Genomic DNA, 25,135 nt, shown 5'->3' with positions numbered 1-25,135 from the left:
GTCATGATCTCAGGGTCCTGGGATCCAGCCTGCATCATGCTCCCTGCTCATCGGGGAATCTGCTTCTCCCTCTCCCTCTGTCCCTCCCCTCAAGCTCATGCTTTCTCTCTTGCTAACTGTCTCAAAAAAAATCAATAAAATTCTTTAAAATAAAGTGCTCTATTGTAGCATTCACCAATCACGAAAACAGTGTCCATGGGTCTATACTCTTGGACAGCACTGAGTACTATAATTGAACAGAAACAATCGCCTTGCCAATTCGATAAGTTAAAAATTAGCTCTTGTTTTAATTTGCTTCCCTTTTTGGTGTGGTTTTGAGGTTGGACTTTTTTAATGCTTTCTATCTTTTACATTTCTTTTCAAATTGGCTATTTACATTGTCTATGCTTGTGTTAGGACTTATTTATATCTTCTACTCATGTACTACATATATATACATATTCATTTTATAACAAGGACATTAACTCTTTGTCAATGATGTTATAAACTTTTTTTTCGCACTTTGATATTTTCCTTGGAATTTTATTCATGGCAGCCCGGGTTCTTGAGAGACTCCAAATCCCTGAAATATCCTGGGTAATAAAAGTGTCTTTGCTATTGACCAGCCCCTTGGAACAGACCTGAGCTTATGCTAAGAGATGAGATGACCCAGGGTGCGGGCTGGTCACCAGCAGACCAAGCACATGATTGGAAGCTGGACCAGAGGGGCTGCTCCAGGGAGCAGAGGGGCTGCTCCAGGGAGCAGAGGGGCCGGAGATGGAGTTCCATCACACAGCCAGCGATGTGCTCAGCAGTGCCTAGCGGGGGACACCCTCCACACCAAAGCCCAGAGGAGCTTCCCGGCTGGTGAACACACAGGTATGCCGGGAGGATGATGCCACATGTCCTGATTCTGCCAGGAGAACACACGAGAGCTCAGCCTCCTGGACCCTCCCGACCCTCCCTTGTATGTCTCCTCACTGGGGTGGCCCCGAATGACAGCCTTTATAATAACACCTTCCTTGTAATCTAGCACTCTCCTGAGCTCTATGAGCCGATCGAGCAAGTGGCTGAATCTGGGGGGGGCGGGGGTGCCACGGGAACCCCTGAGTTTGTTGCCAATTGGGGGTGCCAGCTGGGGGTGCCAGCTGGAAGTGCAGGGGCTTTGAAGAACCCCCAACTTAGAGCCAGCATCTGAAGCGAGGCCCGTCTGGCTGGGAACCGTGCTCCTAACCTGGCAGGGTCTGTGTTCACCCCGTTAGGCGCCATCAGAACGGTGGTGCTGTACGCCCAGCTGGTGTCGGGACGCTCATCCCAGCCCTGACGCTGGCTGGAGCCTGCCCAGCAGGAATCGCTTCCCACTTTCCGAAGTCCCACCGGGCCTGGTACGTGAAGATCCAGCCGGCCAAGCAGGAGCCTTGTCACCCCAGTCCCCCGCAAGCTCCCACTCCTCCTGGTCTAGAATCTCCCCTCCTTCCAAGTCCTCTGTCCACTCTTTCAAGTGTCTAGCCTCCAACCACATGCCAGGAGGACCGCCTTCTTTTGTCCCCACTTGTACATTCTTCCGCGTCTCAGTCAAGATCTCACCTCCTCCAGGAAGCAGTCCCTGACCAGTTCAGCTTCCCCAGCCTCCCACGCTACTGTCCACAGAGTGCTCTGCGCACCCGATGGCAGCCCTCACTCCCTGCCTATCAAGGGCACATCTGACGCTCCGTAGGCAAGCTCCCAGGTCCTCCCTTGGAGGGCACAGCCCATCAAAAATCAACTTTAGGACACCAGTAACAAGAGCTAATGTGTTCATCTGACATGCCCTGGGCTAGCCACTTGACCTTCATAATGTCACTGAAACCTCCTTTCACCTCCAAGGCAGTGGGGGGTTGGGGGTTCCTCTTACTCTCCCTATGTGAGAACATACAGGCTCAGAGAGGAGAAGCACATTGCTCAGGTCACACGGCAGCACCGGCAGACCGAGACCTGGTCAAGTCCGGGGCCAGCGGGCATAGCCTCTGAGCTTCCCTGGCCATCCTCTGAACTGCCCTGCCACGCCCAGCCCCAAGCCCAGACTTACAATAGTCTGTCACGTAGAAATAGGTGGCTTCTGTCCAGGAGCCGTTGCCCGCCAGGGAGGTGGCCCGGACTCGCACGCTGTAATTCCCGGGCGGCAGCCCGCGCAGCCTGCAGCCCCGCTCCAGAGCAAAGTGTCTGCGGGAGACACAGAGGTGCAGCTCCTGGAAGACAGGGGGGAGGAGTGGGGATTGTTCTCGGCCATTCGGGAGCATTCATCCCTGGCAGGAAGGCCACAGAGGGAGGAAGGAGCCATCAGAGCACCGAGCGCGCGGGCCGCGCAGGACTGGCACAATTTCTGCATGCTCACTCTCCAGGGAAGGGGGCAGCTGCGGAGGCCGTCATCGTGGGTAAAATCTGACCCTTCCTAAACCACAAGCCACGCGTCTGACCTGGACCAGGTCATTTCCTTCTTGTGACAACCCCACCGGGGCTCAGCCTCATGCTGGAGACGAGGACACGGGGGCCCGGGCTAGGGGTCCACAAACTTTTGCTGTCAAAGGGACCAGATGGTCACCCACTCACCCATGTGAATGACCCACTCACCTGACCCACTCAGCTCTGCTATTACGGCGCGAAAGCACCCAGAGACCCACCCCAAACCCATAACATCTGTCCACAAACAGACGTGGTTGTGCGCCATGGAACGTTGTAGACGCCCAACGCTGAGCTTTACGTTAAGTGGATACGTGTCGTCACACTATCCTTCTCTCAATGCTTGGCATTTTTTTTTTCCAGCCACTTTAAGATAGGAAAGCGATTCTCAGCTCTCAAGCTGTACGAACACAGGCGTACAAAAATAGTCTGCCGACCGCTGCTTGAGAGACGGAATGGTTGGTGAGCTGGTAAGTGGCTGGGCCAACCACCCTTGTTGAATCCAGAACCAAGCGGCTCCTACCCTTTTTGGAACCACTATGAGGCACTGTCACCAGGCCTCTAGAAAGACCCAGAAGGCCGGAAAAGAAGAGACCCACAGGACCAAAATCAAATTTCAGGCTTTGCCCCCACGTCTCCTGGCCTCAGAACCAAAGGCTTGCATGCGCTTCATGTCATAAGGACACATGGTAAATCTCCTTCCTTCCTCTGGTGCAGCCCTTTGCTTTGCTTTGCTTTCTGTGACTACTCTGAAAACAAGCAGGGCCCTACCTCAATCTCTGAAAACAGACGGGAGATAAGAAAAGGATACACGCCCCAGTGATAAGCGTGCAAACAGAGATCAATCCAGAGCTTAGGAGGAGAGGCAAGAGGCTCACTGGGAAGAGAAACCGTGAACCCTGCCCGTGTCTGGCCAATTTTTAAAAACTTTCCAAAACAGCTCCAAGTTAATAGCGCATGCAGAGAGCTGGACTGGAAAATTTCAGTGGGCAGAGAGAGAAATGTAAAAAACTCCCGTGCTCGTCATGTGACAACAACAGCAAGAAAACAGATCGGGCTGATCGGGCTGACCGCAGGGGTGGGGGCACCGGTCCAAAGGTCCGTCCAAGTCCGATGAGTCACCAAGTAGAAATGGGCAAATACACAAATACAGAAACCGAAGGTAGCTGCTATCGGGGACAGAGGGGAAGGGCACCTCCCAGGCCGGCTGCGGACCCCACACACCTAGAGGGGCCAGGGGACTGGGAGCCTGAATGGAAGGAACTAGACAATGAGGCAGCTGTCTCCACAGACGCCGAGAAACAGAAACGCTAAGGGAAACGAGAAGCGAAACCTGACAAAGAGTAAAGAAGCCAATTCCATGAAAGTCTGTGCCAAAGAGACAGAAGCCCGAAACCATGGCAGACACTGAAGCGAAGGAGACACGAACACCAACAGTGAAAAGCGATGCTCCTCCCCGGGGGGAGGGGGCGGTCCCCAGGGCAGGGCCTCCTGGACAGAGAGGGGACGAGGTTAAGATGGCAAATGATTCGAATGCAAGGTCCAAGGAGAAAGAGCTGCCAAAGTGAGGCAGCTAGACGGGATTTTGGCTATTCACCCAGCAAATACCAGAAAAACAACAACAAAAAACCCCCCAAAACCAAAAAACCAACAAACAAAAAACCTCCCACCAAATGCTAGAGAGAATTTTGTAGAACTGGCAAAATCATACCTCAACAGTATTATTAATGGGGTGTAAAAATTTTTTTTGCATTATTTTCTTACTTTATCAGAGCGATGCTCGGCAATAAGGGAAAGATGATCCACCATCTTGTCCATGAAAAGTTGTTTTTTTTTTTTAAAGTGATTGTAATCTCACTCTCTCGTATTTCCCCCCTACCCACCCAAATCTCTATTCCCCTAAAGGGCAAATAGGGCCAGTCTGTGCCGGCTTGGTGCTGCCCCACGTGGGGCTGAGGATCTAGTAGGGATTCGTACCGGTGACCCCTGGACTCCAGGAAGAGGGGGAGGCGGACCCGCCGAAGGCAGCTGGGAGAATTTATGCCAACAGGGTAACCAACCGTCCCAGTTGACCCAGGACCAAGGGGTTCCTAGGTTGGAGGACTTCCGTGCTCGACACTGGCAAACTCCAGGGAAAGAGCCGGTCCCAGCAGCAGGAAGAAAATCACAGAGGGTCTGCCGTGGAAACAAGCGGCCCACGGCCCGGAATCCGTATTCCTTTCCCTGCTGCCCACAACATCCCGAAGGTTATGTTCCCCTGGAACTTCCTTTGGAAGCTGCCCCTCCCCCTTGAGAGGCCCTGGCCTCCCGTCCTCAACCGCACCCCGGCTCCAGGGCCGACCCTCACTGCCCAAAACTGACCCAAATGAGCCATCTGGGAAATGCACATCAAGACCGCAGTAAGACACCATTCACAGCCACCAGCACGGCCCTAACCCAAAACATGGCCCAGAACATGGACAGGCGACCACGGGGGGAAGCGGGACCCTCAGACCCTACTGCTGGGGATATAAAATGGTGCAGCCACTTGGGGCAAGAGTGGGCGTTTCCTTGAAAGAGCTGGCCTGGTGGGGCGCCTGGGTGGCTCAGTGGGTTAAAGCCTCTGCCTTCAGCTCAGGTCATGATCCCAGGGTCGTGGGATCGAGCCCCGCATCCGGCTCTCCGCTCAGCGGGGAGCCTGCTTCCTCCTCTCTCTCTGCCTACTTGTGATCTCTGTCTGTCATATAAATAAATAAAATCTTAAAAAAAAAAAAAAGAGCTGGCCCGGGACCCAGGAGTTCCATCCCTTGGAACGTGCCCAGGAGACCGGAAACCACGTGTCCACACAAACACTTGCACGCGGACGCTCTGAGCGGCTTTACTCACAACCGCCAGACAGTGAAAACAACCCGAATGTCTGTCTACGGGTGACGGGTAACAAAATATGGTCCATCCATGTGATGGAGTATTTCTCGGTCAGGAAAAGGAAGGAAGTACGGACACATGCCACCCCAGGGATGGACCTCGGAGACATTACGGTAATGATAGAAGCTGGCAACAGAGGGCCGCGTGCTGTACGATTCAGTGCCGAGAACAGGCATATCCAGAGACAGAAAGTAGGTTAGCAGCTGACAGAGGCTGGTGCGACACGAGGAAGGGGAGATTGGGCGTTGGGGGGGACTTTTTAGGAAAATACTGTGAAACTGATGTGACGATTGGCTCAGTCAGTGGAGTGTGAGATTCTGGTCTTGGGGGGTTGTGAGTTCAATCCCCACTATGGGTGCAGCGATGACTTAAAAATTGTAAAAATCTTAAAGAAAAAAAAACATTATATTGAATATTTTATTTTATTGTATTGTAAAGATTTTATTTTTAAGTCATATCTACACACAACGTGGGGCTTGAATTCACAACCCCGAGACCAAAAGTCACGCAGTCCTCTGACCAAGCCAGCCAGTCGCCCCGAACTGTGTATTTTTTTTTTAAAGATTTTATTTATTTATTTGACAGACAGAGATCAGAAGTAGGCAGAGAGAGAAGGGGAAGCAGGCTCCCTGCTGAGCAGACAGTCCAATGCGGGACTTGATCCCAGGACCCTGAGACCATGACCTGAGCCAAAGGCAGTGGCCTAACCCACTGAGCCACCCAGGTGCCCCCCGAACTGTGTATTTTAAATGGGCATCTTTTGTGGTATGTGAATGTGTCACAGTAAAACTGTTATTGTAAAACAAACAGACCAAAAAACACATGAAAACACTGGTGCCTAAGCCTGACTTTATGGCTCCCAAAACTAAAAACTTAAACTCTCTGGCCATTTATAGAAAATGACCTCTGACCCAAGTGACCGGCCTCAACCGCAGATGGTAGGTTCCGGAGCCCCACAGTCTGGATTTAAGATGCTGGGCGTATGACCCTGAGCAAGGGCACTCAGCTCCTCCGGTGGCCACACTCCTGGCCAAAAAAAGGACACTAACAGATGCCACCTGGTCGGGTCACCTCGAGGCTCCAGCAGATGCTTGCAAAGGACTGGGTGCTGTGTCTGGGATGGGGGAAGGGCTCAGACCAACCCAGGGAGGCGATGAGGCTCACCTGCTTGAAGTCACACGGCCAAGGGGATAATCGTCCGCAGGGGGTTTCGAGCCCTGGCCTGCACCTCTCCTGGCAGGTGCAGACCCCTGCCCTTCTGCGGATCGTGATCCACCCACAGTAGTTACGGGCGCGGCTTGGAGCCCACGCCGGCCTGCTGCCTGCTTTTGCAATAAAACGTTTCACCGGCACACAACCATCCCCATGAGCGTCCGTCTCCTCTATCGGGCGGCTTTCAAGCTACAACAGCAGAGCTAAGTATTTGCAACAGAGGCCGTTTAGCCGCGAAGCCAAACATGGTCCGTATCTGGCCCTCAACAGGAAAAAAAGCTGCCAATCCTTGGATGAGAACATCAGTCTTGGGTTTGAGTCCTGACTTTATTCTTATGGACCCTGGACAAAAAAGTCCTGGCTGCCTCCGGACTAAGCTCGCTGGGTTATTCTGAGGATTTATTGCATTTCATCGGTCCTGAGAGGCGTATTATTTTCACATTTTGGCATTTCTGAAATTGCAAGGCAGCTTTAGAAACAACACCAACTTACAATTAGAATTGGCAGCGTCTTCTTTTTTTTTTTTTTTTTTTAGCAGTGGCCGCTCATCATGCCTTAGACGTGATAAAAAATGATAAAGGACGTAAGACCATATGTACACGGCTTCGTATGTGCGAGACACACAGTGAGCCCTCAGGACAGAGTGGCTCCTTTTTTGTCCTTCTTAGATGCCATTATCTCGGGCATCTCTGCGTTCACCCACCACCCCGCACAGCGTCTGCCAGTGAATGGAAAGTTCCTTATTAAGAACCTGGGTGGCGGGCGCCTGGGTGGCTCAGTGGGTTAAGCCGCTGCCTGCGGCTCAGGTCATGATCTCAGGATCCTGGGATCGAGTCCCGCATCGGGCTCTCTGCTCAACGGAGAGCCTGCTTCCCTTCCTCTCTCTCTGCCTGCCTCTCTTGTGATTTCTCTCTGTCAAATAAATAAAAAATCTTTTAAAAAAAAAAAAAAAAAAAAAAAAGAACCTGGGTGGCTCAGTCGGTTAGGTGTCTGCCTTCGGCTCAGGTCATGATGCAGGGTCCTGGGATCGAGCCCTGCGTTGGGCTCCCTGCTCAGCGGGAAGTTTGCTTCTCCCTCTGCCCCCAGAGAACTCTGACTGAAGTGAAATGGGTCTCCTGGGATGTCAGGAGGGATACAAATGCAGACAGCCATCGTTCATCCCGTAGGACAGAGCTAAAATGTGAGAAACTGAGGAAATAAATCTGGAGATCAGCATTTCTCACACACATCCCTGGAAAGTTCTAAATCGCGGCGTGGAGTCCCAGTGACAATGCATTCAACAGAAGAAGTGTTTGGGCCAGAACTTAAGAAGGGGGGGGGCAGTAGCAGCAACAGCTCTGAGGGACGTGCCCGAGCATCCGGAGGCCTTACCTCATCACCATAGCGTCGGTAACTCACTTCATACAGCACAATCAGACCGTTGGGTTCCTTCGGCTCCTGCCACATCAAGTGGACGACATTGTTCTCGAAGATTTCGTGGGTCACGGGGCCAACGATGTCGTCTGCCTTGGCTGTAAGGAGCAGGGCTTAGAGGCAGGCTCCTGACCCCCGGATCAAATCCCACCTCCAGCTGCTTGCGAAACTTTCCCACGAGGGAAGTGGACATGTAAAACTCAACGCCTTCCCGGGACTGTCTGCGCACCTATCTATCCATCTGTCCATCTCGCTCATATCCCACTGGTTCTGTTTCTCTGCAGAACCCTAATTAATACCATGCATAATACGTATTTCTTAATTTGACATTATATTTCTTATGTGTCTATCTGTGTGTGTGTATCTGCTGAAGTTGTATATTGGCTAGGGGAAGCCAGGCACCCATAAAAATAAGAAACGATAAAAGCAGATTAGATACCCAGAGGGCTGCCCCTTGGCAAGCCCGGGTCTCCTGGCGCTGGCGATGAGCCCACCCACCTTCGGGCATGGTCCTGGCGCTGACGTAGGCCGCCACGCTGCACCTCTCCTCGGGGGCATCCTGGTTGCAAGCCTGCAGCTCAATACGGTAGCCGGTGAAATGACGCAGCCCAGAGATGACCAGGGACTCCTTGTTCATTACTTTCTCGAAAGGCTTGTGCTCCTCCGGGCTCGTGGGTGTGCTAGTCGAGGTGTTGGGGAAACCTGGAGCTGTGGGCACGGCCGCTGTCACGTTGGCAACGTCCCTGAGGGCCCTGCGTTTCCGCGATGGCCTGTCATGACAGCAGGACACACACACACATAGACACACGGTCATGCGATCGCCGTCTTTAAGACAAAAAAATGACACTGGGGGATAAAAGTCTCAAAACCAAGGACGGGCGGGTAGAGATGCAATGAAATGCAGGTTTCCCAGAATTACAACCCAGAGCAGCTTTCCAGGACACCGGCAAGGGGAGGGGGCTCCAGGACCATCAGTGGGGGACACACACCGATATTCCCCTCAACATGCTTGATTTTAGGTTGTCACGTTGCAGATTAACTGGCCACCCCGGGTCAGTGTTAAAGACCAGATGCCCAGAGCATGTCAGAGTCTAACTTTTCAGGAATCCTATCAAACGGCATGGGCCCAGCAGCCCAAACTACTGGCCAGCATCACCTATCTAAACAGGAAAGATGCATCTTCTAATTCTTATGACCCTAGAGGGCATTTACATCATAGATGTGACAACATTTCAATTCTTAGGTTAAAAAAAAAAAAAGTCTTATCATTCAAGTTGGTAAAGGTACTCAAAAAAAAAAAAAAAGAAAGAAAAAGAAAAAACCATGCAGTCAACGCACATTTCCCCCCAATTAAGAAATTAAGACATAAATGTAATAGCCTCAAAATTTATAAACACACATACACAAAAAGCACAGAGAAAATTTAAATGACTCATCATTCTGCTGCCCTCTGTCTCCTAGGGGCAATTTTTTTCCTAGAAATGTTATGTGTAGGTATAATGAGGACCAAGCGAGTTTTATAAACCTTTGTTCACTTATTCTGCTGGAAACATGCATCAGAGAGCTTCCTTAAAACATAACGCCTTAAGTACTTAGCACAGAATTTACGTTTTGTCTTTTTCAGTGGGAAGGTCTTCCCTCCCCGTTAGGAAAGGAGCACACGCTCAATGCGGAAAACTGGAAAATGCTCAATTTAATGCACAAGCCATAAATTGCTAACCATCCTCCTATTTTATTTAATACAGACATGCCTCCATTTTATCATCCTTGGCACTATGGTGCTTCGCAAATCCTGCGTTTTTACAAACTGAAGGTGTGTGGCCCCCTGCATGAGCCAAGTCTACCAGCGCCATTCTCCAGCAACATTTCCTGTGTGTCTCCGGGTCACCTTTTGGGGACTCTCACACTGTTTAGAACTTTCTCATTATCATCCTATTTGTCACGGCGATCCGTGATCGGTGAGTACGACTCACTGAAAGCCCCAAGGATGGTCTGCATTTTGTAGCAATATTTTTAAATTAAGGTGTGTGTACTGTTTTGTTAGACGTGATGCTAAGGAACTCCTAACAGACTACAGTCTGGTATCAACAGAACACTTATATGCACTGGGGAAACCCAAATATTCAGGAGACCTGCTTTACTGCGATACCCATCTTACGACGGTGGGTCTGGAACCGAGCCCACAGGACCTCAGAGGATGTCTGTATTGGGAGGATCCCAGGGTTTTCTGCTCTTATAAACACTGCTTTGGTCACTGTCGGACTGTCTTATTAGATCCTAAAACTAGACTCTTAGAAGGGAAATCGCTAGGTTGTGCCTGTTCATCCGTACGGCAAAACTGCTCTCCCGGACATTTGAACTGATCGGGGGTCTCACCAGCAGCCCCTGAAATGCACCTCGGGATAACCTCAACAGTACTCAGGGTTAAAGGGTTCTTTGGGTTTTGTCTGTTTGTTGGTTTGCAGATTTTCAACCCAAGAGACTGACTGAAAAACAAGGCCCTGTTGCTTTGTTTGTTAACTCCTAATACCACTCCACGTGAACCTGTCTTTCCTTCCTCGGTCCTTTGTGTTTCTCTAGGGAACTCGTCCATCTTCTCTGTTTCTATGATGTTCTAGCACTTTCCTCACTGTTCCTAATGCTACCCTGTTTATTCACTAAGGATATTAACAAAGCCAGTGAGATTTCTGTAAATGATTCGAAACAGTCTTTCACGCGTATCCGGAAGATCTGAGAGCTCCACAGATGTTTACCTTTTTTCCTGTAGTTAATTCTCCGTGGGGTTACTAAAGTGGTATGGTAATTAGGAAAGGGATCAAGGGATCGTCTCCTCTGTTTTCTATTCTATTGCTAGTGTATCACCAGGCTTTTTAATTTACATTGTACCTTCTTTCCCAAACTCTCCTCCAAGAGTTTCATAGTTGCTATCCTTGGGTTTCCAAGGAGGACACTAGAAAAAGTCGGCACACTAGAAAAAGTCGGCACACTTTTCCTGTCGATGGTAGGAAGTAAAGATTTTGGATTTTGCAGGACCTGTGTCCCCAAGTACTTTTTGTCTCTATGCAACTTTCAACAGCTTTCCAGCTATTACAGCTTGAAAGTGGGAGTACACAAAGTATAAACAAATGGGTGTGGCTGCTTTCCGATGAAACTTCAATGACAAAAAGACGGGCAGCCAGTCTGTGACACCACAGTGAGTCTATCCTTGTACTGGACTGTTAATTTAATGACGTTACTTCCCACAATCCACTCTTTGCTGTTCTTGTCTTATTGCATTGGCTAGCTACCCAGGAAGACGTTAATTAGTAATGACGACACTGGGCTTCCTCCTGAATGTAACAGGGACAGTTTAGGTACAACATTAGCTTGGCTGTTGGTTTCATCTAGGTAATATTTATTTACCTTGTAGCAGAAGTATTCTACTCCCATTTTTCACTCATTTCCCTAAATTAGAGTTTTTAATGAATGCTGTCTCATGAGATTATCCTATGATTTTCCTTACTGGGCCCCTCGATGAATTATCCTATCTGCTGACTGTAAACCACCCTTGTACTTCTGAGTGAAACGATATTGTCAGCACGCTGTTTCATTTAGGACGTATGGATCTAAAGTGTCACACTGGCTAGTCCTGGGGTTTCTGCCAACATCCCAGCTACATCAGGTTCAGCTAAAAGGACGTTAGGTTGGTTTCACAAAATGACCTGGAAAGACTTCCATCAATCTCTATGCTCAGAAAAGTTTCTGTATCACAGAGTTTCACGTAACTCATCTGTAAAATTCTCTGGGCCCAGGGCCTTTTTGAGACATAATTTTTATGCATGTACCAAAGTTAGCAGACTATTCCATTTTTTCTGCTTCATCTTGAATCAGATCAAACTAAAACTTCCCTCCTCACCAAAGGCTTCAACTTGAATAACACAAGACTGTCCAGAGAATTCAACATTAAAATCTTCCTTTGGCCCTAGTTTCAGATCACCTGCTTTATTTCTAGTTACTTGTGGTTCCCATTCTCATATTTGCAAGTTCAGCCATCTGGATTCCCCTCCCTCACAATACATTTCTATTTTTTTTTAACCTTTTTCGGTTTTTTTTTTTTTCTTAACTTACAAGATCATTTAAGGCTACTAATTCGCATCAAAGCCCAAGCTTTGGTGATACTCTACAAATTTAAGATATGTGATATTTGCATTCCCACTATTTTCCAAATGGATTTTAACAAAGGTCTCTAGGTCTGCTTCTTCCAAAAGGTACTGAAGTGCTCGACATTAAATCACCAGGGAGGACTTTTCTGTTCAAACGTTTGAAGCCAATTTTTAGTTTCTACTGCACCGCAGTCAGAAGACAAACTCTTCTGGGGCAGAGAGGTGGGATGGAGAATATGCACTAAGATTTTTTGTGTGGTCTCTTCACATGCAAAGACCAGTGACGTTCTTGGACGGAAACCAAAAATACACCCATGTTAGTAAGATTCAGAACATTTCCATCCAGGCACAAGTGGGCCTTTTCCCAAATGACCATGACACCGGTACCTCGGGAAAAACTATGGGGAAACGGGCATCCGCACAACTGGAAACATGAAAAGGTCTCATCAAACAAGCCGGATGTATATGCAATCACACCCCACCCCCCGCCCCGCCGCTATCTGTGGTTCGGGGTTCCCAAAGTCCCCGTGACCTACACACCCCACAATCTCCTAGCAAACCAGTGGCCCTCAACCAGGGGTGGGTCTGCCCCTCGCTCCGCTACACAGGAACATTTGCCATGTCTGTCTGGGGACATCAGTGGCTGTCACTACTTGGGGAATACGTGAGCTACCAGCATTGTGAGTCCAGAGACCCGGGATGCCCCAGCATCCTACCACACGTGGGGCGGGCCCCACAAGAGAAAATGATCTGGCCCTAAAGGTCAGTATGCCTCAGATTTGAGAAACCCTGATGAGGACCCCAAGCCTCAAAGGTCCAGGCTTCTCTTTTCCGCAGGTTATATTCCAAACGGCCACTAGAGGTCAGATCAGAGCCATACAAATAAGCCTGAAAAGATCAAGCTGCAAATTCACAGCCCAGAGAGTAACATCCCTCCACAGGACCCTGACTTGCCTTTCCAGTCTCCCCCTTCCCCCGCCCCCGCCCCCACTCCCCACCGCTGGCTCCTTCCAGGGGCCCGTGATTCATCCCAAGGCCTTTCTTTCCGCAGCTTCTCTGCCGGTCCTCTCCTCCAGGGCAACTCCCCCTTGGCGCTTCAAGACACCAATCGCAGGGAAGCCGTCCCATCCACAGGGGAGTTCAGGGACACGGCACGCCTGCAGCCTTGCACTTGTCCCCCAAATAAAAACATTCTCCCCCCCCCCCACTACTTGCTGCACGTGGCTGAGACTCTGCGTTCCAGGCACAGACCAGCCCGCACCGTCGGTGCTGGTAAGTGTTTAGCGAGTGACTGCACGGAGAGCAACGTGTGGTATCTACAAGGCGCCCAGAAAGTACACCCAGCCCCAAGTTTATCTCTTTTTTTTTTTTTTAAAGTAAACTCTGCCCCCAGCGTGGGGCTCGAACTCATGACCCAGAGATCAAGAGTCATCTGCTCCACCGACTGAGCCGGCCAGGCGCCCCTTGAGTGTACGTTTTAGTTAAGGGTGTGTGCGTGCAGATTCGTTCCCGGCATTCACGCCCAGACCCCATCTGAGGTGGAAGGCAGTTCCCGTATGAATTCACGAAGCCTCCCGGATCGGCACGGCAGCCCATCACATGCATTAAAGCCACGGAAGCCTCTGGAGTCTCAAAGGCACACGACATGCTTCCTGCCCTGCCTGGCCCCCAGCGGCCACGCTGACCTCCCGCAGGGGAGTCGTACCTAGTGTCCTCAGCACCAGGGCCTGACGAGGATTTTCTGTGAAAACAAAACCAACCACTTTGAGGACAGACAGAACTGGTTCAGACAGACCTCTGGCTTCTGACCTAGGGAAGCCACGTTGCCTCTGAGCAGCCCGAGGGTGCCCTGCCCTTGACTGTGGACCACGTCTCCCACCTCCCAAAGCACAGTGTCTCCCCATTGGATGCAGAGAACACAGCAGGAGGGAGAGGGAACAATCCAAGAAAATACCCAGCCCAGCCCTGAGACCTGGCCAGCTGGGGTCCTCCCCCACACGCCAAACTTGACTACATTTAAACGGCACAACTGACTCCGCCATTTCCTTAAGTCCAGCAGCGTTTTGTTTTTAAACGGGTAAGACGCTAACTGCCCCCCATGTCTGGGCTGTGACATTTAGTGCTCTTTGGACTCGGGGTCATGGAAGGAAAAAAAAAAAACCCAAGAAATTTTTTTTTTTAAATGTCACACAATGGTGGTTCTGGGAAAACATCTACTCATGTGAGAAGCGATGGCCGGCATTCCAATGGACCCATTTTAGAATCTTCTTTTATCCCAAGGTCACCCTTTCGGGGTTTCGATCCACCTCCGGAAACAGCCCGTTGTCTCAAGACATTGCCGGGGGACCCCGTTCACTGAGGGCGGTGAGGGACGCAGGACAGGGGGCAGATCCCAGCCTCCACTCCTCACAGTTGCCAGAACCGGGGTCGGGTCCCTCACCAGCTCAGGAACACCGGCTCTGGACCCATGGAAGGGAGATGACAACTACATCAGCGCGTTACCCTGAAGCTCAGAGACTAAAGGGGCACACGCAGCTGCTGACATCGGGCGGGCCCCCCAGCAGAGGACCAGCTGGCTCCCAACGCCCCCGGGGTCGAGGCTGTGAAGCCTGGGGGACTCATGCACTCTCACGGTCCTAAGAAGTAAGAGCTACTATTATCGGCCCTTGGCAGATAAGGAAACCGAGGCAGCCAGAGACACGAACCATTTACGTAAGCATCTCTGCCTCTGGGAAAGGCAAAGACAGGGATGAGTAACCTGGGGTCGTCGTCACTGCCAACCCTCTCCCCGCCGATGGACATCAGCAGAGCCTTTTTCACTCGCTAAAGGAAACTCAACAGGTTTAACTAGGAGAAGCCTCCGGGTATTGAAGGTGCCGCAGACATTTCCAGAAGGACCAGAAGGGTGGAGAGATGAGCAAAGAAAATGCTCTGAGCTTGAGACTTCACGCTAATTCAAGCATGGGGCCAGGGGGGCATTCCTCCTGCCACAAAATCTAACGGGACTCACTGAAGAACGCAGATGGAGGCCCAAGCCTGGGACAGGGTTTGGGCCGCGTGGAGAAGCACATGTTGAGGGTTTTCGGGTTTTTGTTATTTTTTTTTTAACTTGCCCCCATCTGGAGTGTGCTTATATTGCTCGATTTCTTATTGAATCTCTTCCTTTACCCGCCCCACCCCGGGTCTCCCCTTCACCTTGTTCCCCAGGTCATGGCCGCCCCCCACATGGAGCCAAGGAAGAGTCCTGACCTGGGGACGAACACCACGTTGTGCAGGTAATCCTCAAAGGTCTTCCTGAAGGAGGACTCCTCCAGCTCCTTGAGGATCTGGGAGTCTGTCTTGGGGCAGGAGCAGCACTCGCCAGCAGACTCCTCGTGCTCACTCTGGTTATGCTTCGGGGAGCCCTCGGCCTCGAACGGCGGAGACCAGGTCCGGGACGGCAGCTTCAACCCTAGAGACAGGCACAGCAGGTGGCCTGGGATCCTTCTCCTCACCCCGCAACACACACGCCCCCAACCAGGTCCTTCTCAGAGGGGCTGGGCGCATGGGACATCTGTGCGTGTCAGGGTGTTCCAGAAACTGCGAGGTCACCCCATCGGGCTGGAGACTGCAAGGTCACCAGGTATGTCCCGGCCCTGTGCAACCTACAGTCTCGTGGCTGGGAAGGGGGTACATAATTAACATGAACACGTATGCCGTGGGTCAGCTGGCAAGGTGAATTTGGGGCTCCTGCTCTTCATGCAGTGGTCTCAGAGGAAGTGACCACTGCGCAGTCCCAAATTAAGGAAAGGGAGGAGCTACGCACACATCTTGGTGTAAAGCAGTTGGGACCAAGCAAAGAGCAAGTGCAAAGTCCCTGGGGTAGGGAGTTCCCTGGCATGCTGACAGACACCAAGAACCCCAAGGAGCTAGGAGGACAGAATGAGGGACAGGATGGTGGGAGGCGGGATTAGAAAAAGGCTGGGGGCGGGGGGCAAGGGACAGTTGCATGAACGAATGAATCAGGCAGTTGACCATATAAAGTGACAGGAGGCCATGCAAAGGGTCCGAACTACAGACCCAATGGTTGCAAATCAAAGAATCCACAGTTCATGCAGGAATCCAGAAATCAGTAGAGCTGCGGTCCTTCCACAGGGTCGGGGGTGGGGGAGGGGATTCTGCACTGTCCTGCACCCCCAGGACACTGGGCAGGGTCTAGAAATGTTCTAGCTGTGGGGAATACTGAGGGTGAGGAGACTCCAGCACCCAAGGTCGGGGGGAGGTGCCAGTGAGGGCGGGGGGGGGGGGGGGTGGCGGCTGCTGCTGACCATCCCACAAAGCACCAGACAGCCCCGCCCCACAGAATGATCTGACCCCAAATGTCAACAGTGCTGAGGGAGAGAAACTCTGGGCTAACGACATGAGGGGAGACGGGGGCGGGGGGAACATTTTCTCAAAAACAAAAAAAAGTTGTTTTTCAAGTACCGCGGACTGGCCGTGTCTTGACCCCTGAGTCCCATCCCAGGGACACCTGCCATCCACCGTGTGAGCCATAGACGCGCTTCGGGTGCGACTGGGAAGTGTGAACGCTACTCTCTTTGGGCAAAATCCCACGAAGAGCCCTGGGATTCACCTTCCCCGCCACCAGCCCTGGCATCCGGAGCCGCCTAGGGGCGACTGAGCACTTTTTTCCTCTCCCCTTGAATGGGTCCTGGAGACGATGGGCCCAAAGCCCTTTCCCGTGAACGGGGAGTATCCACTCAGAAGCCCCAGTATTTATGCAGTGGCGAACGGCCGCAAGGGGCTCTTAAAGATGCTTGTGACACGGATGAACGGACACAGACTAACCTGGCCGGGTTAACCATTACAGGGACTGGTCATGGCATTATGGGCGGAAGAAAAAGTTCAGGTGTCCTTCGTGAGGGAGGACCCTGAGAATTTTCTGGAGAGGAAAGGGCTTTCTGATCAGGTCAGACACACTTCCTCACTCCTGTTACGCTCTCTGGCTCCCACCTCAGGGCACGTAGTGGCCCCTGGTTCTTCTGCGACTACACAGGAAAAGTATGGGAAATGGGGCACCTCGGACAGTCCCGTCCACAGAGACAGGGAGACGGTGGGAACCGGGGCTGGGGCAGGGCGTGGGGAGTCTGTGCTTCACGGGGACAGAGTCTCCATTTGGGGAGATGGAAAGTTCTGGAGAAGGACGGCGGGGACACTAATACACGTGCTCACTGTCACTGAGCCGTGCACTTAGGAACGGTCAAGAGATCAATTTTATGTTATACATTTCACCACATTTTTTTAAAATGCAGTTGGTGATTTTAAAAATGCAGCTGGATTCTAGGACTGAAATACGTAAGGTAGTCGAACTTCAAAGTTCACACACACACACACACACACACAGAAAAAAAACCAAGGGATGGATGTATGAGCTAACTCCCTACCTGGGAGAAATCCCTTTACGGCATACAGGTGTATCAAAATCATCCCGATGGGCACTTTCAATATCTTACAGTTTTACCTTTCAAGATCCTATAATTCAACCGCACTTCAATAAAGCCGGGGGCGGGGGGAGGGACGCCCCTGGTGTTGCTCATGGGAAACCACGACTGGTCATAATTAGTAAGCTTATTTATTTTACGTATTTTTTTCCAACTTGTGGTAAAATACACATAACACAAAATTTAACGTCTTCATCATTTCTAAGTGCACAGCTCAGCGGCACGAAGCACACTCACACCATCCTGCAGCCATCCCCACCTTCCGTCTCCAGAACTTTCCATCTCTCCACACGGAGATTCTGTCCCCATGAAGTATGGGCTCCCCTCCCCTTCCCGGGGCCCTGGCTCCCACCATCTACCTTCTGCCTCTGTGGACGGGACTCTTCTGGGGGCCTCCTACGGGTGGAATCGTACCATATCATCCTCGGTTTATTTTTTAATTCCATAAACCCCCTGATCATTACAAATTAAGCCATGTTTAAACAGCCACATTGTAATGACAGAATTAAAGTTGTTACTTTTTAAAAAAAAAAAAAAAAAGGAAAGCACCGAGAGCCGCTGCTGGTGGTGGTTCAAGCTGGTGGTTTCGGTTACTCGAATGCGGGGCCAACGGCTCACAGCTAAGCTGAGGCCTGTGTTTGCTCCTGAGTTATATAAAGCGTCTGAGGAGATAAATCACGTTTGCAAGCCTCAGCTCGGGGGCGGGAGCGGTGGGGGGGATGAGGTCACAGGCATACATATAGCACATGATCTTAGAGCTGGGACAGCTCCCAGAGGTCTGGCCTCCCGCCCGTCTCCCGAAAAGGAGGCGGCCAGCGACCGGCTCGGTGACTCGCCCAAAGCCCTACATCGGGTCAGAGGTCTCGCCAAGCGTGGCCTGCAGGCTCGAGGCCTCTGCCGCCGCTTGCCAGCACTCCCCGAGCCGTTGCCTCCAAGGTCAAGGGCTGAGGAAATCACTAACTCAAAACAATCTAAAGAAAAATAAATATGGACAAACACACACACACACACACACACACACCCCAAAAAAAACCTAAAGAAAAAAAATGACATCTGTTTCTTCGGTTTGATGGGTTTTTTTTAACCCTGCTTTAAAATTTTAAACTAATTTATACAAACTAGTCTGAGGCTCAGAAAATTTTCTCTTTTCCTGCAAATGGATGAAGCCTATGAAGCCTATGAAGTAAACAAGACCGGGTTGTGTGGGGGGGGGTCATCACTGGTATAAATTTTTCCATGGAAAGCACAGAAGGGAACGCATGACCAGTCCTTGCTACCTCAAACCCTAAAACGTTAAGGGTCTAAATGCAGGGCCTAAAACTCTTCCCTGACTTTGCCATTAACCCCTCAGACTCCAAGGCTTAGCCCCCAAATCCAGGGGGTCGAATGAGCTGCATCCCCACGGCGGGGAAGGGGGAGGGGAAGAAAATTTCAGAAGGAAGTGGTACCAAGACATGGGAACTATCTGGTTTTGACGCGAGTCTTCAGTGGGACGAGGCGGTGATGTTTAGAAATGCGTCTGCATGTTTTGGTACAAGAAGCAATGGCATGTGCGGGTCCTGGGGCGAGGGGGGGTGGGGACGGGGATGCTTGCCCAGAAGGACAAAGCGGATCGTCTGCTCCCACAAACCCCGCCCCCACCCCGGGCACTTACCTTTGAGGCAGTAGTCCAGCTCGTACAGCTCACTGTCTTCCGCCTGCCTCTCCCAGAAAACCAGGTAGTGTGTGATGTTGCCATTGGGGTCCGACGGAGGTTTCCATTTCAGGATAATCTGGGACGAGGAATTAGAAACGGAGATTGGATCCAGGGGGACGGACGGATCTGCAAAGGAGAAAGGGGAAACAGGCGCTCCATTGAGCAGGAGGGTTACTGGCTGTCGGGCGGGCGTAAGAAGGCACGCACCGGTCAGAGAAATCATGGGGATGTTCGCTGCGGTGTTATTTAACAGCAGAGAACACTGGAGACACATGGAAAGCTCCCGGGACAAGTACACAGGGCACCAGATGACAGTCCATTCATGCCACTGACTGCACACCCATTCACTCATTCATTGATGCGACACGCCATCTAGGAAGGCTCCAAGCGCGTGCCAAGCTGTCTCTGTTCCAGGCACTGGAAAGACGCTGGGGAAAGGGAGGATAGTGGGAAGCGAGAAACAAAGTCACGTTCCCCAGGTAACATCCGCCCCAAATGGAACCCAGTCATGGGACGACTTTCAGCACTGGGACACCCATATTGCTGAGACGGTACCTCACCTAACACCGCCCAGAACGCACCACCTTCGGGCTCCACAAAACCCAGCCCTTGAGAACGCAGGTGTCTGAGGGGGCGGGGTGAGGCTCTCAGGGCAGAGGGCATTGTGGGTTCAAAGATCCGGAAGTTAGAAGCTTCTAGAAACTGTGGAGTCCTTTGGCATTGCTGGAGGATACAAGAAGTGGGGGGGAGGCGCCCACCAAAAGAGCTGGGGCTGGCTCATAACACCTGGACTGTATCCCATGGGACAGGGTTTCTCCGTCAGTACCAAAGGCATCTGGAGCCAGGTAATTCCTTGTGGTGGGGTCTGCCCCGTGCACAGCCGGGTGCCAAGCCGCGTACCGCACTGGTAACCGCATATGCACATCACGACAACCAAAACTGCCTCCAGACATCACCAAGTGTCCGCGGCGCGGGGGGCAGAATCACCCCAGGGTTGAGGACCTCCGCAACAGGAGAGGGACTTAGGCTTCATGAAAATACAAATACCACTAAACTGCTATGAAATATTCCTGCCCCCCCCCAAAAAAAAATGAAGGGGGGAGGAGCACAGAGATGACGTAAAAATAGCAAAACACAATTGTCGAAGCTGGGAGACGGTCCGTGGGGTTCATTTTCCTCCTATTTTTGTAGATATTTAAAAATTTTCCTTGGGTGCCTGGGTGGCTCAGTGGGTTAAGCAACTGTCTTCGGCTCAGGTCACGATCCTGGAGTCCGGGGATCGAGTCTCACATCGGGCTCCCAGCTCCATGGAGAGCCTGCTTCCCCCTCTGACCTTCTCCCCTCTCTTGTTCTCTCTCAGATAAATAAATAAAATCTTTTTAAAAAAAAATTTCCAGAATAGGGGCGCCTGGGTGGCTCAGTGGGTTGAGCTTTTGCCTTCGGCTCAGGTTGTGGTCTCAGGGTCCTGGGATCAAGCCCCCCATCGGGCTCTCTGCTCAGCAGGGAGCCTGCTTCCCCTGCTCCCTCTCTGCCTGCCTCTCTGCCTGCTTGTGATCTGTCAAATAAATAAATAAAAATCTTTAAAAAAAGAAAGAAAGAAACACTTACTAGTGGCATCTGTCTGCACGTAGATGATGTCACTCTTGGCCCCATACGTGCGGCGTTCATCAGAAAAGGTGACCAAGGTCTTGACAAAGATGGCGTACTGGGTCCAGGGCTTGAGACCCCGCATCAGCCATCCTGGGTGGTTCTGCGACTTGGGGTCATTGGACCGTAGAGGGGGGTCAATGTCCACCACCGTCCAGCTGTTGGAGCCACACGCGTCCTGCCCGTCGAACTCGGTCACATTCTGGTAAGGGCTTTCAAGACAAAGCAGAAGGCGGTTACCATTCCCTGACTCCCGTTCTGAGGATAGAGAGACGCAACAGAGAAGATAACATCCTACAGGGCTGCCTCCGGTTCACCAACAATCTTATGCCACAAAGAAAAACAACACGGATCCCAAAGAAAAGGGACCCCTAGCTTAGTTTTCCAATTATATCAAGAGTGATGATGTTGATACCAACTACCTTACTACTTATCGTAAGACTACAGGAGAGGGGCGCCTGGGTGGCTCCGTCGGTTAAGTGTCCGACTCTTGCTTTTGGCTCAAGCCATGATCTCAGGGTTGTGAGACTGAGCCCTGCATCAGGCTCCACACTCAGTACGGAGCCTGCGGGAGATTTTCTCTCCCTCTCCCTCTGCCACTCCCCCAACTCTGTGCACAAATGTACTCTCTCTCTTTCAAATGAAGAAATAAAATTTGGGGGGAAAAAAAAAAACTCCATGAGAGACTGCGTGCTACTTTCCAGCACATAGTCTCAACAAAACAAACCTTCGAAGATGAAGCAATTACTCATAAGAATACGATCACAATTTCCATGATCTCCCTCTAAAATTTCAGCACAATCAGGGGACCCTGGATGGTTTGGTCAGTGGAGTATCCAAGTCCTGATCTCAGGGTTGTAAATTCAAGCCCCATGCTGGGTATACAGATTACCCAAAACCAAAATTTTTTAAAATAAACTTTTTCCAGCACAGTCATATACAGCAGACCCTTGAACAACGTAGGCAGAACGACATGGGCCCACTCGTGTGTGGATGGATTTTTTACAGTCCGGGACCATAACTGCATTTTCCCTCCTTGTGACTTTCTTAATAACATTTTCTTTTCTCTAGTGGACTTTCTTGTAAGAACACAGTGTGGAATACATATAACATCCAAAATCCACATTAGTCAATGGTTTGTGTTATCAATAAGGCTTCCGGGAAATAGTAGGCTATTAGCAGCTAAGTTTGAGGGAGGGATAAAACTTGTATGTGGATTTTTGGCTGGGGAGGGGAGTCAGCGCCCCTCACTCTGGCATTGTTCAAGGGCCAACTGGACTCAGAATGACTGGGTGTTGTTTAACGGGGACAGTTTTCATTTGGGAAGAGGAGAAAATTCTAGAGACGAACACTGGAGACAAGTGCACGACACTGTGAATGTGCTTAACGAGCTGTACAGAGAAACCCAGTCCAAGGGGCCAATTTTATGTCATGTAGGTGTTGCCACAATTCTTTAAATGTTGGGAAAAAAGACAAAATCGATAAGCAAATAAATCTTTAAAACCCACTAAGCAGACCGAGCGAATTTTGTTAAGGATGTCCTGGCAAGATGTACGGATTATGAGGCACAATGGGATGTTGCTGTAGGAAACTTGGCAAAAGAAACCTCTTTGTTTTAGTTTCTGGTTTTGACAAACGGGGATGTTACTAACTTCCCAGGCCATCGGCTTGTGAGACGGTAAAAAGAGACTGATGACAGGAAGAGAGAGACAGCGGAGTCTCCAAGGGGACCCTCCGAACCCTCACACCTCTTGTATCTCCTACTTACGCCTCTTTGTAGAAAAGCATGAACCCCAGGAGGTCTCGGAAGTCAGGGGGCCAGTATGGCTCCCATTTCAGCAAGATCTTGTCGTACGATGTCCGAATGTAAGAAAATTTAAGGAGTTCATTTTCACCTAGGAAAGTTTAAAAACAGTAACGTTATCAGTACTAAAAACTTCCTTCAGCCCAGCCCGGAACAGGCGATCCTGCATCTCCAAGAGCGCCCACGGGAAGGGGGATGTCAGTCTGCTGCCCCCTGGGTGGGTCTCATTCCCACACGCCTCCTCCCGGGGCTCGGAGGCCAGAGCCGGTCTCCCAAGCTGGTCCCTGCTATGAGCCAGTGACCTGGGCCAGAGGCTCAACAGTACGCAACAGCACTCAGCACCCACTGAGAAGGACGCCTGGCCAGTAACTATTGGGACAAGTGATTTTCAAGAGTAACGTCTGTCCTGGCACAATGTTGGCATATGCATGGGGTCTCCCGAGCCTTACGCGTCCTGTCGGAAGACGTTCAACCCCGGTGCAAATGAACACGTGCAGAGGGAGTTCCGAGCCGATCCCGGAGAGACCACGCCTTACGAAGAGCGGCAGGCAAGCAAGGCCTCCCTTAAACTCCACCCCAGCCTGTTCTCCCTCCCTCCTGAGTTCCCACACTCCGCTGCAATGACCCGAGTCCCTTGGCGCCTCAAGGCTCGGATGTCCCTTCCAGAGAGAACCTGTCAGGGGAGTGTTGTCAGCCAGCAGCCTCTGGCTCTATTGGCAGCTACCGGACCTGCCTAGAGCACTAGAGCCAAGGCCATCTATACAGAGGAACTGAATCATTCATTCATTCATTCATTCAGTGCGGATGAGGCCTCTTCCAGAATCAGGCACTGTTATCTCTCTAATCACTAAGATAAGACACACCTGTCCTCGGTATGTCAGAAACAGAACTCTAAGACATAGAGTTGTTTCAGCTCATTGAGAGGCAATGACACCCCCACCCTGGGACCAGTGCAGTCCTCAAGGAGGAGGGCAGACACCTCATCTGGTCCACCGGCTGGAAGGACCAGGACGTCACCACTTACAAGACGCCTGGTCCCCGTTGGTCTTCAGGGCAATGTCGTTCCTCTCCTGGCGCCCCTTGGTTCCCGAAACTTCCTCCATCTTGTGAATTTCTGACAAGCAGAGTTTGGGATTATAGTGGAAAAAGAGTTTCCCCTGAGTGATGGTGAGGTTGTGTTTGCTCCAATCCCAAAGCTGCCTTAGGTTCTGGTTGTCCAAGGCGTAGAAAGAGTAGTTCCTACGGAAACATTCACAAGCCTAGTCATTCACGGGCTTATCACCTCCAACGCCAAGACAGTGGGGCCGCGGTTGGAGTTGCCACCCAGAGGAGCACAGAAATGGACAGAACCTGGGTCCCTGCTGGACAGCCCTCCTCAGACTTGTCGCTCGTGAGTCTATCCCCATCTGCAGGAAACACAGCTAGTCTGGCTTTCCGTCGTCTTACTGACCTAAACAGAGTCAGTAGACCTCGAGGGGAGGGGATCTGGGAAATGAAGATGGACAACTAGGGCCAGGAGAGGGGTTCCATTTTGTACCTATAGCATCTGAGGCTTCTGGGGATCACCGGGCTAGAGACAGGCTCAAGGGTAAGCCAGAGCCAGACTCTCAGCACACGTAGGAGGAGATCGCTAGAGAGACAGCCAAGGCTGGGAGTCCCCCACGGCAAGTCTCAAAGGCAGGTGGAGTGAAGGGGCCTGGGAGGGAGAGGAGGAGGCAGGGAGAGTATCTCCAAAAAGGAGAATCCTACGGGCCAGAGATGAGAATTTCAGCAAGGAAGAGTCATGACAAAGGGGACCAAGAGGTGAGAAGGTGGAAGGCACCGAGCTTGCAGGGTCCCGGTCAAGGCAGCACGCCAAGCCCAGAGCACACCTGGAGGGCACAGAGCTTGAGATGTGCCCCTGAGATTTCCCAAGAGTGTATCGATTTCCTTGGCTGGGTCTCTCGACACGTCCCAGCAATTCCTTCCTCTCAAGGCTTCTCCAGGCACTGTCCCCTAACAGATTTTCTGGGGGCTTTAAAACCCCTAAGTTCTGTCATTGTAAGTACATGTAATGGTATTGTATCACATATTTAAAAGCTGCTAAGAAAGTAAATGTTAGAAGTCGGCTGGGCGTCGGCCTTCGGCTCAGTCATGATCTCAGGGTCCTGGGATCGAGTCCCGCATTGGGCTCCCTGCTCAGTGGGGAACCTGCTTCTCCCTCTCTCTCTGCCTGCCACTCCCCTTGCTTGTGCTCTCTGTCCAATAAAGGAATAAAATCTTTTTTAAAAAGTAAGATTTATGCTCTTAGCAACTTGCAAATATACAATACAGTATTGTTAACAATGGTCACGATGAGTACATTACACCCCAGGAGTTGTTTATTTTTATGACTGACCCCGTCAGTCCGTCCCCATCCGTCCCCTCTGACCCCTGCACC

General features: G+C 51.1%; 1 protein-coding gene across 2 annotated transcripts in view; it reads right to left on the bottom strand.

The window, feature by feature from the left end:
• INSR (insulin receptor) overlaps positions 1-25,135 on the bottom strand; it is a 121,974-nt gene that overhangs the window by 11,696 nt on the left and 85,143 nt on the right. For both annotated transcript variants that reach the window (XM_045989626.1, XM_045989627.1), the window contains exons 6-13: positions 23,741-23,955; positions 22,681-22,807; positions 20,874-21,124; positions 19,224-19,391; positions 15,339-15,540; positions 8,446-8,717; positions 7,906-8,045; positions 2,048-2,207 (exon numbers count right to left, since the gene is read on the bottom strand). In XM_045989626.1, the coding sequence (XP_045845582.1) occupies positions 2,048-2,207; positions 7,906-8,045; positions 8,446-8,717; positions 15,339-15,540; positions 19,224-19,391; positions 20,874-21,124; positions 22,681-22,807; positions 23,741-23,955 (1,535 nt within the window). The remainder of the gene's footprint in view (positions 1-2,047; positions 2,208-7,905; positions 8,046-8,445; positions 8,718-15,338; positions 15,541-19,223; positions 19,392-20,873; positions 21,125-22,680; positions 22,808-23,740; positions 23,956-25,135) is intronic.

The sequence above is a fragment of the Meles meles genome, chromosome 20, assembly GCF_922984935.1.
Source record: "Meles meles chromosome 20, mMelMel3.1 paternal haplotype, whole genome shotgun sequence".
NCBI classification, from domain to species: domain Eukaryota; kingdom Metazoa; phylum Chordata; class Mammalia; order Carnivora; family Mustelidae; genus Meles; species Meles meles.
Note: the sequence above shows the minus strand (reverse complement) of the source record. Positions and strands in the feature narration are given on the sequence as shown.